The sequence below is a fragment of the Buteo buteo genome, chromosome 11, assembly GCF_964188355.1.
Source record: "Buteo buteo chromosome 11, bButBut1.hap1.1, whole genome shotgun sequence".
NCBI lineage: Eukaryota > Metazoa > Chordata > Aves > Accipitriformes > Accipitridae > Buteo > Buteo buteo.
Window position 1 is genome coordinate 38,899,863 of NC_134181.1, and position 16,490 is coordinate 38,916,352.

Genomic DNA, 16,490 nt, shown 5'->3' on the forward strand with positions numbered 1-16,490 from the left:
CTGGATCAACATGAACCTCTAGTGTTGTCTGCCAAAACATTTTGTTCACGTTCTAGGTAGATTAGCAATTAGAAAAGTTGTCATTTATGCCTCTTAATTTTGTAAAATGCTTAAATAATATTGTCTGTTGGGTATAACTTCCCTGTCATCAGAGCCCTTGCGGCTGTTCACAATAGGAGTAAAGGGCTGTAGCATGTATCTGGTTATTAATTACTCATTTAAGAGTCTGTCACCTCCTTGACTACAGTATCAAAAGTCATTTAGACTTGGTGATAGGTAGTTCAGAGCATCTTTCTCTTTAGAAGAGGATCTTGGTATTGCACTGAAGAATCTCTTTCAACAAAAAGACCAGATGTGGTATCAATACTGTGTGTCTGTCTATTTTTACCCCATATGACAAAAATGTCAGTCTGTCATTTTTTTTATCACAAGGCTCAGTTGATTCTGCATTAAGTTTTTGGTTTGGTTGGGATTTTTTTGCTATTATGCTCTTCTCAATCAAAAGAATATATTTACTGATATGGCATTGTATTCCACAGTCTCCTGGTCTTTTGAATTGCCAGAGAATTAGAACTGACTTTTTTTTTTTCCTTTTATCTGAAGTTTGTTTGTGCCTGAATAGTTACCAAACATGAACTACAATTGATATTAGTGGCACTTTTGGAACAGCTAAGAGAAGTTTCATAAACTGTATTTCAGTTGGCTCAAGAAACCTGCTGATCTTGAAATTTTAAAAGATTAAACTAACCTAATACTTAGCTTTTGCTTTAGCAATTAAATAACTAATGTGCTAATCCCAATCATTCTCCTGTATCTCTAGTGTCAAAAGCTTCAAGTTCTGTCTACAAATTTATTGCAGTCTGCAATAGTATGAACTTCCAATTTATTGTTGGCACAGAAATCTTTAGCAAACTGAAAATATAGGAAAAAAGGTAAAACTGAGTTAATATTAAAATAAAGCAAGGGATACTGGCCTGACTGGGAATATGGAAACCTGTATCTGAACTTATCTGAAGCTCTGCAGGGTTTCCATTTTGTCACGTAAAGCAGCATAATGGTGAACTTTAAACCCAGTTTGCAACAGATTAGGCAAGGCTGTGCTTACTGACTTAACAATGAAACTGTAAGTACAGTAGTGTAAATGCTTTCTAGAGTTTTCCTTTAGACTAAAAGTGTTTATACTGTTCCTCATTATTACCCATCACTTCCTTGTTGCAGTCTCCTTTTCCTTGCTGTTAGCTTCTGCATGTTGTACACTCTTGCTACTGGGAGCTTCTGAAAAACTCTCGTTAGCCTTATCTACTGAGTGCTGTTCCTTGCCTGAGACTCAGCGAACTGGAGGTAGGCCTCATAGCTAAATTTACCTTTCAGCATGGTGTGTTCTAAACACTAAGAATAGCTTTTTTTAGTAGACATTAAGTGCAAACTTTTGTCATGTAAGCCTAAATATTGTTTGGGCAAGACTTGAGTAAATTAGGGCTTGGTGTCATAATCAGGTCACTGTAGAGTCGCAGAGTAAATTCACATTCGGTGGGCTGTAATAGCTGTCCATGAATATGCTTGTAGATGCAGAAACTCTCATCCTGCAGTGAAAAAAAAAGACATAGTTGTATACCTTTCATCTTCAACATACATAAGGAAATACAAACGGTCAGTAACCATGGCTTAACTCTGGAGTTAAATGAGGAGCTAAATTAGTTTAATGGAGTTAAAGCTCCAGAGGGAAGTTTTTTTTGTCTTTTGGGTTTATTGGTGGGTTTGGTTTTTTAAGCCTTCTTTTTAGCGGGAGTTGGTTGGAAAGAGCATGCCCTAGAAGTTGAAATTTCATTAATCTTTATAATCTTAATCAATATCCTGCAAACAATGTAGAAATCTGAAGCTGAAAGCATCTTTAGATCTGTTCTATAGAAAAACATCTGAAATTATTATTAGCAAATTAACTGCTTTCAAAGAAAAGTAAGGGAGTAAGTTCAGAATTGCATACTTCTGAGTGCATGTTTTTGAAAATATTGCAATTTTGCTTAATATTAGACATTAGCCTTTGGTATTCTGAAACTCAGCTGGCAGAGAGCAAATTTATTGCAAGAAGGGAAGCTGTTTGCCTATGCATGTACTTAAATGAGAAGGGGTAATGCAAAAAAAATCTAATTCATTCTATGCTTATATGCACAGTAGATGCTGCATGTTCTTTGCTTTTCTGCAACATTTGTAAATTAATGTGAAGGGACCTTGGTGTTGAAGTAGATACAAAAGCTTAAATCTGGCAAAAAACCCTAATGAAATCTTTTTCCTTCCTTCCCAAAACACAAGGATTTAAGTTTTCAGAAGTAATTTTATGTAACCAACTTGAGACACTTAAAAGGGGCCTGATTTTCAGGAAGTGATGAACCACTCAAAAGTGGTCTTAGTTTGACTTGATGAAAAATGGGTGCAGCATCCATATGGGTAAGTTCTGAATCAATTGCTGTTTAATAGAATGTTAAATAGAATTGTAAAAAAATCAGGAAGTGCTTTTTGCAGAGTTCATCCTAGCTTCCTTCCAAACAGTGGTGAGATGTTTGGTATCTGTGGGAGGCAGACCATGCTTTTCAATCTTAGAAATGCTTTTCCAACTGTTGAGGAGACACACTGTTAAAGAATCCACCTCCTATGAAAAACAGTAAGCACAGTCTCAGTATTTGTTGATTATGGAGAAAAGGAAGCCGATTTAAAACATCGTTTCAGCCTCATTTGTTCTAGACATTATCTTTGTAGGAGAGTTTGTGAAGGTAATGGGGTTATTGAAGATTAAAAAAAAAATAAAAATCGTTAAGCTGCATTTGATTTTAAACTATGCTTTAATGGATGATAAACTGGTATCTTCAAGTTTAGTAGTTTTACATTTGCACCCAGCTAGGGATTGAGCCTTTTTTTTTTTTTTTTTTTTTTTTTTAATGGAGTGTGACCTCTTGCATAGCTGTAATGTGATATTCCAAGTAAAGCATTTCCTGTCATATTCAGTGTGTACATGTAAAAGTAGACCAGGCAATACTTACTTTTTAATGTTTAAATATCATGTCCTCTGGAAACAGTTGGATGATTTAGATGGGTATTTAACAAGTGACTGAAGGACAATGCCAAATTGCGGTGCCCATGAAGTGTCTGGGACTTGTGGATTTACTGGGACCTTTGCTTAAAAATGGTTTAGACTGAGGGAAACAATTGTTGATTCATAAAGGTGCTAATCAATGACTTGCAGAATGGACGCATGGGTTACTGAGTTACATACAATATGTGGGCTAATTCAGTTTATCTTTATAAGTGCTTATTTATAGCCTCAGGTCATAAGAACTCTTCATGTGCCTTAAACAAAAATGATCACTGATATCTGCATTACTATACCATGCTTCTGGCCATGATACAGGGTTGTTTTTTTTTGTTTGTTTTAAGTGATCAAGGGGAAGAATGTCCCTTAGAAGAAGGGTGAGAAGTTGCTCTAATTTGAGCATCATCTGGCTCTGGCACTTTAGAGTGTACAGAATAAACTTAGTTGTTACCTAGAGTTTGGTGCTGTTCTGGAAATGCTGTTGTTCATCTTTTTGTCCTTCAGGCACACCTCATCATTCTCCAAAGGTCAGAAAACTACTTCATTTTTTTTTTTCCACCCAGCCATGCAGTTTGGAGTGTTTCTATCTCCACCCAGATATTCAAAGCTGAATATTTAAACAAGATGTTGGTGGTTTGGCTTACTTAATTTTTTTTTCTTCCTTCTTCCTAAAGAAAACCAGTTGGGAGGCTACAGTCAAGTCTGACAGACCTTTGAAGGCTGTAATTAAAATGTCAAAATAAGGAGGGTTTTTTATGGCTGTTAATTCTCAAGTTAGAACTGTCTTTTCTTCCTGCTCTTCTTTACTTTAGTTCTAATAAAGTACAGGTTTTTCAGATGGCACTTCTGACATTTTAATTGCAACATCATGGTTTGCAAAATGAAAAACAATTATTATACAGTTATTCAAATTATGTGCAGTTTTAATGGTTATTTCTAGTAAAGTTGATATGAAGTACTGCCCTGAGAGCCTCAAGAGTGGTACAGGTGGGACTATCATTGTGGAGGAGAACAGGAAACTAACACTTTCATTTCTTGTAGGCCTGAGGATACACTTCTTTCCCTAGGTAAAACCTTTTAGTTAGGTTCCCATCCTCTACACCCTTTTGTTGTTACTGATCTTACCTTTTTCCACATTTCAGGTCAGCCAGAACAATATTACCATGATGTCATCCCCATCTCCTGTGCAACAAGCTCAAACACCTCAATCAATGCCTCCACCACCACAGCCGCAGCCATCTCCTCAGCCAGGCCAGCCAACTTCTCAGCCAAATTCAAATGTCAGGTGAGCTAGACTGCAGCTTTTGAGGACCTTTGTCAGTGCCGTAAAGGTGAGGTTTTCAGAAGCATTCAGTGTGTCTTACTCTGTTTCCACTGAAGTGAATGAATTTTAGTATCAACTTCAGTGAGAGCACAGGTGGGATTGTGCCAAATACACTCTGAAAACACCCATTTTAAATAAAGAAGCTGTGTAGGAAATCCTCACCGAATCTACTGGCAGAGCTGCAGTGCTATAACAATGCTTACTAAAAGCATATCCGCTCATAGGCGGATCATGATTCCTTGTCAGATTCTGGCAAGTTTGATTTTATGCTTATTTTTCAGCTCTGGCCCAGCTCCATCACCCAGCAGCTTTCTCCCCAGTCCGTCGCCACAACCATCCCAGAGCCCAGCAGCGGCACGAACACCTCAGAACTTTAGTGTCCCATCCCCAGGTCCTTTAAATACTCCAGGTAAATGATCTGAGAACTATACTGCAGACCATGAGTTGGGGTATGTTTTGGTAACTGTAATAGTTCCCAGGAAACCTGTTACTGTTTGGCACGTTGTAAACTTTAGAGAGCTCTACAAAGCAGCCAGCATTGCAAGTAGTGAACATGTGACATGCACCACATAACACAACAACATGAATATCAAATCAAAATCAAGTGAAACCTCTTTTCTTGTCACTGAACTATGTAATGGGGTTTTCTAACTTCCCCAGTCTTTTGAAAAAAGAACGATACTTAATTTAATAGGGCAAGTTTATAGAGGCATAATGATTCCTTGGTTCCATGCAGGAAGGAACCCTTAGCAACAGCATGCAATTGTGAAGGAGGTAACCACTTAATCACAGGTGGCAGGCTGCTTTGCTCCAAAACACCTTCCTAGGTGTACTATGACAATTGCGCTCTTCTGTCTCCCAGATGTAATAAGCAGTTTCTGACACTGTGAATGGAAGTAACATAGTGGCTCCTTTTCATACCAGTGTTTTGTGCTCTGCAGTTTGGAAAGCACTGACTTAAGGAAGACTGCAGCAAATTCAGTGTGTTGATTTAGTGTTTAATGCACAGAGTGAAGGCAAAATTAGGACCTAGAAAATGGGTATATGAAACTTTGGACCTTTTCAGAAAAAAATGTATCAAATGGGAATTGCTGTTCTGTCCACAGAACATGTTATTTCTACACAAAGACTAGGGGGTTGGACAAGCATTAAACTGTGGAGGGCATCCAATTGTGGATTTGGATATTTGACGTGAGCTACACTTTGGAGTGCCACACTTCAGATGTAGATTCTGAAATGTGAGAATGCTCTTCTGCAGTACCTTTTATCATCCCTGTGACGTGCAGTCTTTTACTTCTTGCCAGGAAATCCAAATTCTGTCATGAGTCCAGCCAGTTCTAGCCAGTCAGAGGAGCAACAGTATCTGGAGAAACTCAAACAGCTATCAAAATACATTGAGCCCCTCCGGAGGATGATCAATAAAATAGATAAAAATGAAGGTGAGGTTCCCTATATTTAGTCATGCATTTCTCTCTCTCAGCTATCTCTTCTGATGAAAGAAGCAATACCTTGCCTTTTGTGATGGTTTCTATTCCAGGGATTAAAAATGACAGTGAAAGTTAGTTGCTCTTTCTTGCCAATAACTGTAAAGATTTTACTGTGAAGAGTGGGTAAAATCCTCATCCTTAAATTCCCATCAGTTTTCCTTTACTTCTGATGTTTTTGAGACACACAGAGCTTATGCAATGGATATACTTATGATTAGATGAAAGATCTTTGATCCTCACTACTTTCTTCCGTGTTGGCTCATGTTTTCACTTGTAACAGTATACTGTATTTCTGTCTGCAAGTATGGAAGCTATTCTTGTAGTCAGTGTTTGTGTCTCTGATACTATTTCAGATAGGAAGAAGGACCTGAGTAAAATGAAGAGTCTCTTAGATATCCTGACTGACCCTTCAAAACGGTAACTCTTTTTCCTTTTGGCTGGACATCAGATTCCCCAGCTCTTCCAGAATTTGTTGTTTAGCATCCAGCCATATTGGCACTGAGGCTGTCTGTGGGGCTCAGATAGCAGAAACGCTTCAGCCGAGGTGACCGTTTTGTGGTGATGAAATTTCTCCTTTTCTGCAGGTGCCCTCTGAAGACACTGCAGAAATGCGAAATTGCTCTGGAGAAGCTGAAAAATGATATGGCTGTGGTACGTAATTCTTTGCGCTAGCAAGAGATAAACGGTTAATTCCAAAAAGTCTTATGATTTGGCAAGATAGTTTTTTGGATTTCCTGTTGCTCATACTGTTAAGACTTCAAGTAAGGTTGGGCAAAATAAGAAAACAGGAAAAAAATGGGCAAGCATTTACTTCATGTAAGTCACCTGTATATCTTTTAACTGAACTTTCAAATTCTTGCGCTTTGTGCAAAGACTTCAGTAATTCTTTCTGTGATCTTTTGCAGCTGATTTCAGAACAGACTTCTAAATGAAAGCTGCAGACAGCTTTTTTTCCTTTGTTTTTTTTTCTTTCTTAATGTTACTGTATGCAGTTTTGAGAATACTTTGCATTTTGTGGATTGGAAGTTTACTGCTATAAAATTTTGCAGAATCAATATTAGAGATTTCTTTTTTGGTGATGATTAAAAGAAAAGGGGCTTCTCTTGTGTTTTAGCCTACTCCACCACCTCCCCCAGTGCCCCCCACCAAACAGCAGTACTTGTGTCAGCCGCTTTTGGATGCTGTTTTGGCCAACATTCGTTCACCTGTCTTCAACCATTCCCTTTACCGCACATTTATGCCAGCTATGACTGCAATTCATGGACCACCAATCACGTATGTATCATTGACCTGCTGTTTGTCTTAAATGTTCGTTATTTAAGGAAAAAATAATTATTTGTAGAAACTATTCAAAGAAAAAGATGGGTTTATGGATGGGTATGAGTTACATCTTTCCTTTTTACTCCTGTAAAATATTTGACAAATGCAGCATTGGCATAACATTTTAACCTAGTCCTTTTGTGGGCTGTATTTTGCATAGGGCCCCAGTTGCTTCCCCTCGAAAAAGGAAATATGAAGAGGATGAAAGACAGACCATACCAAATGTCTTACAAGGGGAAGTTGCAAGATTAAATCCTAAATTCCTGGTGAACCTGGACCCTTCCCATTGCAGTAATAATGGCACAGTTCATCTCATATGCAAGCTAGGTAAGCAAGAAGAAACTAAAGGCTGAAATCAGAAAGAAGTGCTGAGCTTGATTGTAGAAATTTGAAGAGTGTTTTGCTAGCAGTCTTGAATCTTGCCAACCTGTGACTTCTGCACAAAGTCTGTACTTAACCAGATTCATAGCATAGACGTTCTATACAGCCTGCTTCAGGGTATACCTGGAGATGTCATTCACACTGATCCTTTCTTTGCACTGAATTTGCAATTGGTAATCTCATTTAGTGTCTAGAAGATTACTTGTTGCTAGCAACAATCTTGATTCCTGGTTTGACCTATGCTGACAAGTGAGAATTGTTCTGCCTCCAACAGCTAGGACAGAGCTAGAGAAATGTTGAGTTAATTTTTGGGAGGGTTTATTTCAATCTGTAGTAATGATCACTGATAACGTGGTTCAACTGACAATGTTCAAGAAAGAAATTCGGATTGCATCTTTTTTTCACCTCAGCTGAATGATCATAAAATGTTGTAGCCTGTTAACTTGTTTTGCTCTTGGACACCAATGGGGAAAGTAGGTTCTTTCCTCCTACCCTTCGTTTGAGAAATCTGAACTGCTTTTGTCCTGAATATTAGTACATAAGGCACTTAATTTTCAAAAATGAGCTGTCTTACTTAGTGAAGTTTAGCTGATGAAATGGTGAGATTGGCAAGGTGCAGAAATGTGTAAGAGATGGAGCTATGTTTGCCAGGCTTATCATCAAAGAATTTAGGAGTGTTGCTAAAATGAGCAATGAGATTGCCTTCCAGTAAAAACGGAGATGTACAGCCTGGTTCCTCCTTGGGGTTCAGGGGCTAGAAACCAAGCTGAATTGAAAACAGAAAAACCCCTCTGTCCAGCAAGGAATGCTTTGTTCTGATGGGAAGTGTGTTTGCATTCTAGATGACAAGAATCTTCCAAATGTCCCACCACTACAGCTCAGCGTTCCAGCGGACTATCCAGATCAGAGCCCTCTGTGGATAAAAAATCCTAGACAGTATGGTATGAGGATGCTAGCGTGACATTTGTTGGGCATGTGTATGTGGTAGTAGTGGGGAAATGTGAACACCTAATATTACACTTCTAAAAATTATTATTTTTAAAATTTTATTTATTTTATTTTTATTATAACTCCATTTATCTGTTATCTTTTTCTTCCAGCAGCCAATCCCTTTTTGCAGTCGGTGTATCGGTACATGACTTCAAAACTATTGCAACTTCCAGACAAGCATTCAGTCACGGCACTCTTAAACACCTGGGCACAAAGTATTCGTCAGGCCTGCCTCTCTGCTGCATAACATCTCACTTTCTAAATTGTGAAGCAAGAAAGAAGATCTTGACAGCTGGCCTCTTCCACATGCCACTGGAAAATCACAGGCATTTTGAGGAGGGTACTTCAGAAGAAAGAAGCCTTACGTTGTTTTGTTTCTAGGTGTCAGGTTCAGTAGAGAACCTGATGTTAGACTTAGCTTTCATGCTTTTTATCTTCCGCCTCTGTGGACTTTTGCCAGCATTTTCAAATATACAAAATGTGTATATATGGTTCTTGAGACTGTATTAGGATGAGTTTTTATTGTCTTCTTAGAGAAGAAATTATTTGTGGACTTCCGTCAGGGAGTCTGGTATAAGAGGGAGTAGGGAGAAAATGTCCTAATTTGCTTCAAAGTTTGCTCAGTGCCAGTATTCCTTTCACATTGTATGTTTTGTGGCCTGATAATGCCCCACAAATAAATTAGCTGCAACTAGAATGTGCTTGCAAACTTCTCAGTGGTTGCAGGAATCTTTTTGCCTATTAGCTTTGCCCAGAGACAGGATAAATTGCAGCTTTTTAAGGTATCCCTCAAATATGTGAGATAAATCTGGATAATTATACTTGGGGGTGGGTGTGGGGAAATAGAGCAAAGAAGTAATTTATAGCTTGTTTTAAACACTACTTTGTATAAACAGGTTTTGGTTAGCATGGACCACATGTTTCTCCAGAAGGGTGAGGTGATGAGAAAGAAGATATATTAATGTGCACACTGACTTCCTCTATAAAATCAGTAAATGTGTACAAAAAGGTGGGGGGAAAAAGCCCAACAGTATAAAGCCCTGGTAACACAAATCAATCCAGCAGGCTTGTAGCTACATTTCTTCTTTTACTAAGGGTCTCTCTGAGGCATCTGGCTTCCTTTGGGAGTTGATGCAGTTCAGTCACAATGCTTCTATGCTACATCAGTTTGTTTAAAAAGAAAAGGAAGAATAACAACATAGCTCAGGAGTAGAACTGACAACTAATATTTTGTGCCTTGAGCAATGATGGGCACTCATGTCAGTCATCAGCTGCCTTATTGTTGGGTACTTCTAATGAAAACATTTGCCATGAGTAACTCTTTAATTTCATGCATAATGTGATTGTTTTATTTTCCCCATGCTTATATTATAAGTTGCTCACTCAATTTCCTGGTGCAGAAGAATTTCAGATTTCAGATGTTCCCATTATATCCTGCTCCATTTCCCTGTATTGTGCAGCAAACCTTAAAGAGTAGCTGGGCTCTCTTACAGTAGTGTCAAGAAATTGCTATGACCTTCGTAAATCTGTGTGGTGTCATCGGTTTTAGGATGTTTTTAAATGTGGGTACTTAGTAAGCACTGACTGAGGCAGCAGAATGCTATCAGTATTTTGTACATGAACTAATGCATTATCTGTTTGTTTCTATTGTAATAAATTTATTATTATTCCTGTGTTGGATGCTAACATTATACTGCTTTTCCCATGTCGATCCTTAGAAACCAGTTCTGTTGTGTCCATTGGATGATGGTTACTTTGTTCTATGGTAAGTGAAAGCTCATATGCTTTGAGTTAGGGGAGGTAGTCATAAATGGCTCTTCATCCCATGCAACACTATCTTTACTGTCCTTTTAGTGAATTGGAAGACCTGGTCAAGAGATTAGTAATGGTGTCTACAAATGAAAGACATAGTTTTTTTAACTGGTACTGTTACATGGCTGACTCTTTCCTTAGGGCAAAAGAACCAGCAGCACCAATATAGTTTGTAATATATAATTAAGTCATAGCCCAAGAAATGAGGATAGAAACAGGTGGGGTTTTTAAAGATGTTGCCAGAGTCTAACACTGAGACATTTATAGCCTTTCTTTCTTAACAATTTGGTTAAAACACATCTGGAAATAGATGCAAAACGTGCATGTCCCTCAGGTTTACAATAACTTTCCTAGTGCAGTTTTCAGAGCTGTCACTGCAGTACCTCTCAGTTCCTTCAAACAAGATGTAATGAGATGTTAGACCAAGAGGGTGGGGTCGGCATCCTGATATACAGCAAATTCTCATTTGGGAAATAAATCATGAAAACTGGAAGTAGGTCATGTACCCACGACATGTCAAATTAATAGCCTTTCTTTTCTGTTGATGGACAAACTGTCATAAGCTGCTTATAGATCTTGCTAAAATAAAAAATACAAGCTTATTCCCAAGTCCTTGGAAGGTTGCACCGAAGTGGGAGTAAGTTAGTATTGATGTTTGGGTACTTTACCAGCTGTTGGGGCATTAAAAGTGTATTCAGAAAATGCCCATTATGAAGAATTCAGGGCTTCCATGTCTTTCAGAAACACACAAATCTGTTATGAAATCAGAAATACACAAGTCTGATCCTTTTCTTTCTTGAACAAATGGCATAAAAATTAATTCATGATCAGCTTTTACTTGAAATGAGGTGACAATAGCAACTGAAGAATATATCACGAAACTTCAGTGTAAATGTTCAAAGCAGTAATAAGGAAATGAGAGTGAAGAGTAAGAGTGTTGAATTAAAGCGCAGTTCAGTGAAAATGGCTTTACGTAGCCTTAGTTCTCTTCAGTCTCTCAACAAAGCTGTGCACTAATGTTTGTGCGAGTGGTGGCAAAACTGCCTTTTTTTATAATAGGCACTGGTGTGGCAATCAGACTGCAGAGAGGAATGCAGCAAATTGATGTTACTGTGATTACCTGAAACCATTTCTTTTTCAATTAGGAAAGGTATTGGGTTAGCTCATCAGTAGGGCAGTAATCCTCAGTGATTGTATGGACTGTCCTGTTTGGCTGATGAGAGTTTAAACTTCAGTGAGAACTTTTTTCACCAAAGTTTTTTGGTAGTTTGAATGAATTACTGTTGTTCTTCATGGAACCAAGGATATTGTGTGATTGGCTGTTCTTCTGTTTTTCCAAGCTTGTTATCTGAGGCATAGCTTTTCTGTGTTGAAGTCTAGCTTTGTATCTTTGCTATACGACCTACCCTGACATTGTCTAGCACAGCCAGGCAGCGGGTGCATCAGGCGCTGCCGAGCCTAGTGCAACACGTCCTGCCTTTTGGCTCCCCAGGGCTGCTCGCTCTTGCTAGGTTCTTGAGACTGGATGCTTAAGGGCAGAATGTGGGGAAAATGTTCTTGCAGGCACCCCTTTGGGGAATTATTGTGCTAATGAATACATCTTCCTGTTTTGAGGCACTGTGCCTTTGGTTTCTGGACTCATCCTTTTCCCAGTACACTACTGAAAACATATATGCCTTAATATTAATGTACTATAGTTATCTTACAGGATATGGTGATGTTTAAATTTAGGAAAGTATGTTTTTCTCAGTCTTCCAAAACTGTTGACTCCTACTAGAATGTAATGTTAAAGCTGCTCTGACCTGGTTCATTTTGTGCAAAGGAAAAGCGATTTTCACTTGTAGATCGTTTTTATGGGCCAAATTTGACCATGGAAGGCATGAAATGTACTAGAGACCCAGTATGGCTAATACTGACAATGTGAGCTAATATAACTGATTTGCGTATCAGTGGACTAAATTAAAAGAATTCTTTGATTCTATTCTGATAAGTGCTGCCTTCTAGAGACTTGTACTACCATATCTCCTCTCTCTGTTTCTCACCTGTATGAGATCTGTGAGTTTTTTTGAGAATATCATCTCACATGGATGGCACCTTAAAGCACCAAATATTTGAGAGGGGCTATAGGAAGCAGTGCAGTTCCTGTCACTTGAGTCTTCTATATAAATATTTGAGAGTCAGTCATACTCTAAATAGCCAGTGTCTTCACAGAGTGATTCAATCTTTGGAACAACCCACTTACTTAAAGAAATGGTAGAACACATTCCTTACTCTAATCACATCTTTAAGAGAACTGCAGATCTATTGCTAAAACTTGTTGTGTAAGACAAATCATTTCTGGCTGGAGGAGAGTGGTAATAAGACTGAAGGGCCCTGACTGACTGTTCTTGGCTGCTTTCTTTTGTTCTGTGTTATTTACTGTTGTGTTTGTTTAGGCAGCAATCGCCTACCTTGCAGACTGTCATATCGGTTAGCACTTGGATATGGGCTCTGTCCTACTAAAGAATATGCTAAAATAAAAAACCTTCTGATTTTCTGGAAAATGCTTTCCAGTTGAGGGGACTGACCTCCAACTTGAACCTGATCAATCTTTTAGATTTGTATTCCTCAATGCATTGTTTTCTAACTGCAGTAGCCTTAAAAAATTAGATCTAACAGGACAAGTGATAACTATGTATGTTAATCTTCATCTGAAGACAAGTGTCTACTCTTCACTGGTTTAGGGCTAATAAAAAAATATGAGGAGCAGTTTTAAAACACAGAAGAATGGTTTGTGTTTAAAACTTGCTCTGTGGGTGCATCGGTATATAATATACCTAAAATTAAGATATAAAAATCCTTGAAACCTGAAATGGCAGTAATACTGCTGCTTGCTGGGAAGTGTGAGTGACAGAATACCCAGACCATAGTTTTGGTGTTGTGTTGTGTTCCTGCCACCCCCCCACCCCCAAATGCCATTCTTTACAGAAGCATTTTCTAGATTCAGAAGTTGTGCATGGCCTTTACCTATAGAACTTGCACCTCTGCAACTTCCACTTAACATCCTGCAAACTTATTTGGAGGAAAACTAATTTTAAAATTTTTAAAAAGGAAGATTTTCAGAGTAGAGTACCACATAAGCTCTTTTAAGTTGCTTCAAGAATGTTAGATTTCTAGAGGCGTTTCCTTGCCTGATTTGACTGGTTAGTAGTCTCCTGGAACGTTTTTGTTCTTGTGGATGTCATCCAAACACTATTTCAGATGTACTGAGGAGGACAGAGAAGTTACCTTTCTGCTGTTTTTCTGGAAAACTTATTATGCACCATAAACAATGTGGGTTTTGTAGGGTCCATGAATTAGTAGCAGTCCAAATTTAGCTTTGTATGTGTTTCTAAATGGTTCACCTTGATGTCAGTATGATTAGTAAAATGTGAATGATAAAACTAATAGAAATGGTTATAAGGCCACATAACAAAATGGTAAAATGTCTGATGACCAATTTCTGATATTTCTGCTACCGCAAAGGTATGGTGTGCCTTTTTTAGCAGTCGTATATGCTGAACAGTGATTTGAACTGGTCATTGCAGATGAGGTAGAAATTTTGTTACCTGCAGAAAATAGAGGAATGATGACCTAAGTCCTATGACTGCAAAGCTGATTATGGGAGTAGTCTGGAGTGGCAGTTTAAGCAAACAAGTTTGCAAAGCCAAGGCCCTGAAGTATCAAATTGCTCAAATCAAACTTGCAGCAGGACAATTTATCTACAGCATCACAGCAGGACAACGACTAGTAAGTAAGGAAGTATCTTCTCTTACACTTGTGGAACATCATGAGATGCAACCCTCGTGCAGCACTAAGGCTCAAGCAGATTGGTGGTTTTGTTAGCAAAAACTGGTTATTGCAGGCTTACTTTTGTGATACTGAATCCTTTGGTTCCTCCAGCATGGTTTTGGATGTTTATTTACATTTAGCTCATAGCTGTTCTCTTACTGGAGCCCCTTAGTCCCAGGGAAATAAGGATGTTTTGGAATCACAAAATAGACTGTGAAAACACCTGCTTTTTATTGTTTAGTACCTGAGGTTGTGTTGTTTTGTTATTAAGACACTTGACTGAGATCCCCACCCTTGATTACAGATGTTTTGAGGGATGGATTTTTTTCAATTGCTGAATGTGTTCCCTCCAGAAACCTGACATACCTTTTACTGAGGAACTCTCTTTTTAGTCGCATTTGACTCCTCTGTCATCATGGGGGTAAGTATTGTGATAAGCTGGGGATATAACATGAAGGTATCTAACATGGAGATGCACATGACTCCATTAAGGAAAAAAAGTTGACCATTTATATAGTAGTATGGAAGTTGCTGGACAGCATATAGACTTGCTTCTAGAGGACTGCACCAAATATTTCTACCACTGTAATGTTAAATAAAATCCACCCCCCAACGCATTGTATTGCGTTTATGTTTCAGAACTTAAAGATTCTCAACCAACAGCAGAGCTTGTAATAAAACCCAAACAAACAAAAAACTATGACCTGTGGGGTGATAACCTAGAAAGGGACTACCTTACTCTCTAGAACTTTGAAAGAAAGTAAGCATAAGTTTTGCCTTGTGTGTATAAATAAAATCCTCCTAATTACAGCATATGGTGAGTAAAGTGCCTGGCAACATATCTCACAGCAGCTTGGTGTGAGGAGTAAAACGTCTTGCTAAAAATGCTGCACTGCAGCAGCAGGCAGTACAGGAATACTGCATTCCACTTTCCTTTTCCCTGTGCTTCCAACCAGTATGGGTAAAGATACGAATTTTGTGTGCAGATCTGGTTAGTTAAAATGTAGCAGAATCTAGGGCTGAGGGGTGCATTACATTGCTAGCAACACACCTCCAGCTTTGTCTCACCTGCTGTTGCTGTTTGGGTGGTGGTTCAGAAAAAACTGTGTTTCTAGATCAAACTAAATAACCCTCAGCTATTCCATTTTTCTGTATAAGCTGACCAGAGTGCTCTTGATTAAAGTATGGCTCTGAGTTACTGAGTATAGGTCATCAATGGCCCTGGGGTCAAGATACACTGCAAGAAAAGGTGACAGGATTTCAAGACTTCTTGTGGCTCATTCTTCTCCAGTTGTGAGTATTGATGACAAGGTAATGGGCAATCTCTGTCACAGCTTTTAATTCATCCTGCCTGCAGCAACCGGAAAACGTGGCATGCCTTTTAGTAGCAATCCCCAATTCATTATGAGTTTAATGAATAGTGAGATTTATGAAGGTCTGTAATAAAGTGGGAAAATACTTTTTTTTTTTTTTTTCAAGTGTCATTTAAGGAAGCACAGAGTGTAACAGCTGCTGCTGAGGAGCAGCTGTTGCTGTCCCCCTCCCCAGTCCCACCATTATGTTCCTGTTGTGGTCACTTGCAGGGAGGCAGAGCTCTCCTGGGCTGGCTGCCCACCCACTGCTGCAATGCCCCTTGGCCTGCCCCAGGGCCTTTACAGCAGATTTGGGGAGGTGGGTGTAGGGGCTCTGGCCAGCTCCCTCACCCTGTCCCGGTGGTATCAGCTGGGCGGCCCTGGCCGAGGCAGCAGTGTGGCGCTGCGTGGTGTTTAACTGGTCCCAAGTCAGATGCTGCCATGTAGGTGCTCTCATATTTTTGCTTCATAAATGGTTTCTCTCCTGTCTCACTGCTGTGCACAGTCCTTAATGCTTTACAGTACTGCTGCTGCACTGCAGTGGCTTGAGATGGGAACCAGTGGATTCCTTACGCATTGATGGAACACAAAAGGATTTCTTGCCCTTTTTGTGTTGGGGAGAGGACGACAAAGTATTTGTTGAACTCTGAGAGGAATGCTGCTATCTGCTGGCCAAAACTGCCAGGTTAGAGTTACAGTAAGCAGTCACTTCTGTTTTTACAAGCAAGTATTAATACCCCATTGAACACAGTGGCTCCAGAAGAGGCGCATACGGAGAAGAAAGTAAGTGGTTTATGGAGGCAGAAGACATAAACCTGCCTGGGTTGGGGAGGCCTCAGGTAGGGAAGAGGAGGTTTAAGCCCAACACTGGGCTATGAGATGCCATTCTAGCTACCCTGTCCCATCTTCTGTTGTGTTTTTTTTTTTTT

At 39.1% G+C, this 16,490-nt stretch overlaps 1 protein-coding gene across 4 annotated transcripts in view; it reads left to right on the forward strand.

The window, feature by feature from the left end:
* MED15 (mediator complex subunit 15) overlaps nt 1–10,258 on the forward strand; it is a 30,285-nt gene extending 20,027 nt beyond the window's left edge. For 3 of the 4 annotated variants that reach the window (XM_075041649.1, XM_075041652.1, XM_075041651.1), the window contains 9 exons: nt 4,228–4,370; nt 4,691–4,818; nt 5,714–5,848; nt 6,250–6,313; nt 6,481–6,547; nt 7,011–7,171; nt 7,377–7,543; nt 8,440–8,538; nt 8,698–10,258. In XM_075041649.1, coding sequence (XP_074897750.1) covers nt 4,228–4,370; nt 4,691–4,818; nt 5,714–5,848; nt 6,250–6,313; nt 6,481–6,547; nt 7,011–7,171; nt 7,377–7,543; nt 8,440–8,538; nt 8,698–8,834 — 1,101 coding nt within the window. In that variant the 3' untranslated portion in view covers nt 8,835–10,258. The remainder of the gene's footprint in view (nt 1–4,227; nt 4,371–4,690; nt 4,819–5,713; nt 5,849–6,249; nt 6,314–6,480; nt 6,548–7,010; nt 7,172–7,376; nt 7,544–8,439; nt 8,539–8,697) is intronic. The other variant, XM_075041650.1, reaches the window with a different exon arrangement.
* Nucleotides 10,259–16,490: the final 6,232 nt, after the last annotated feature.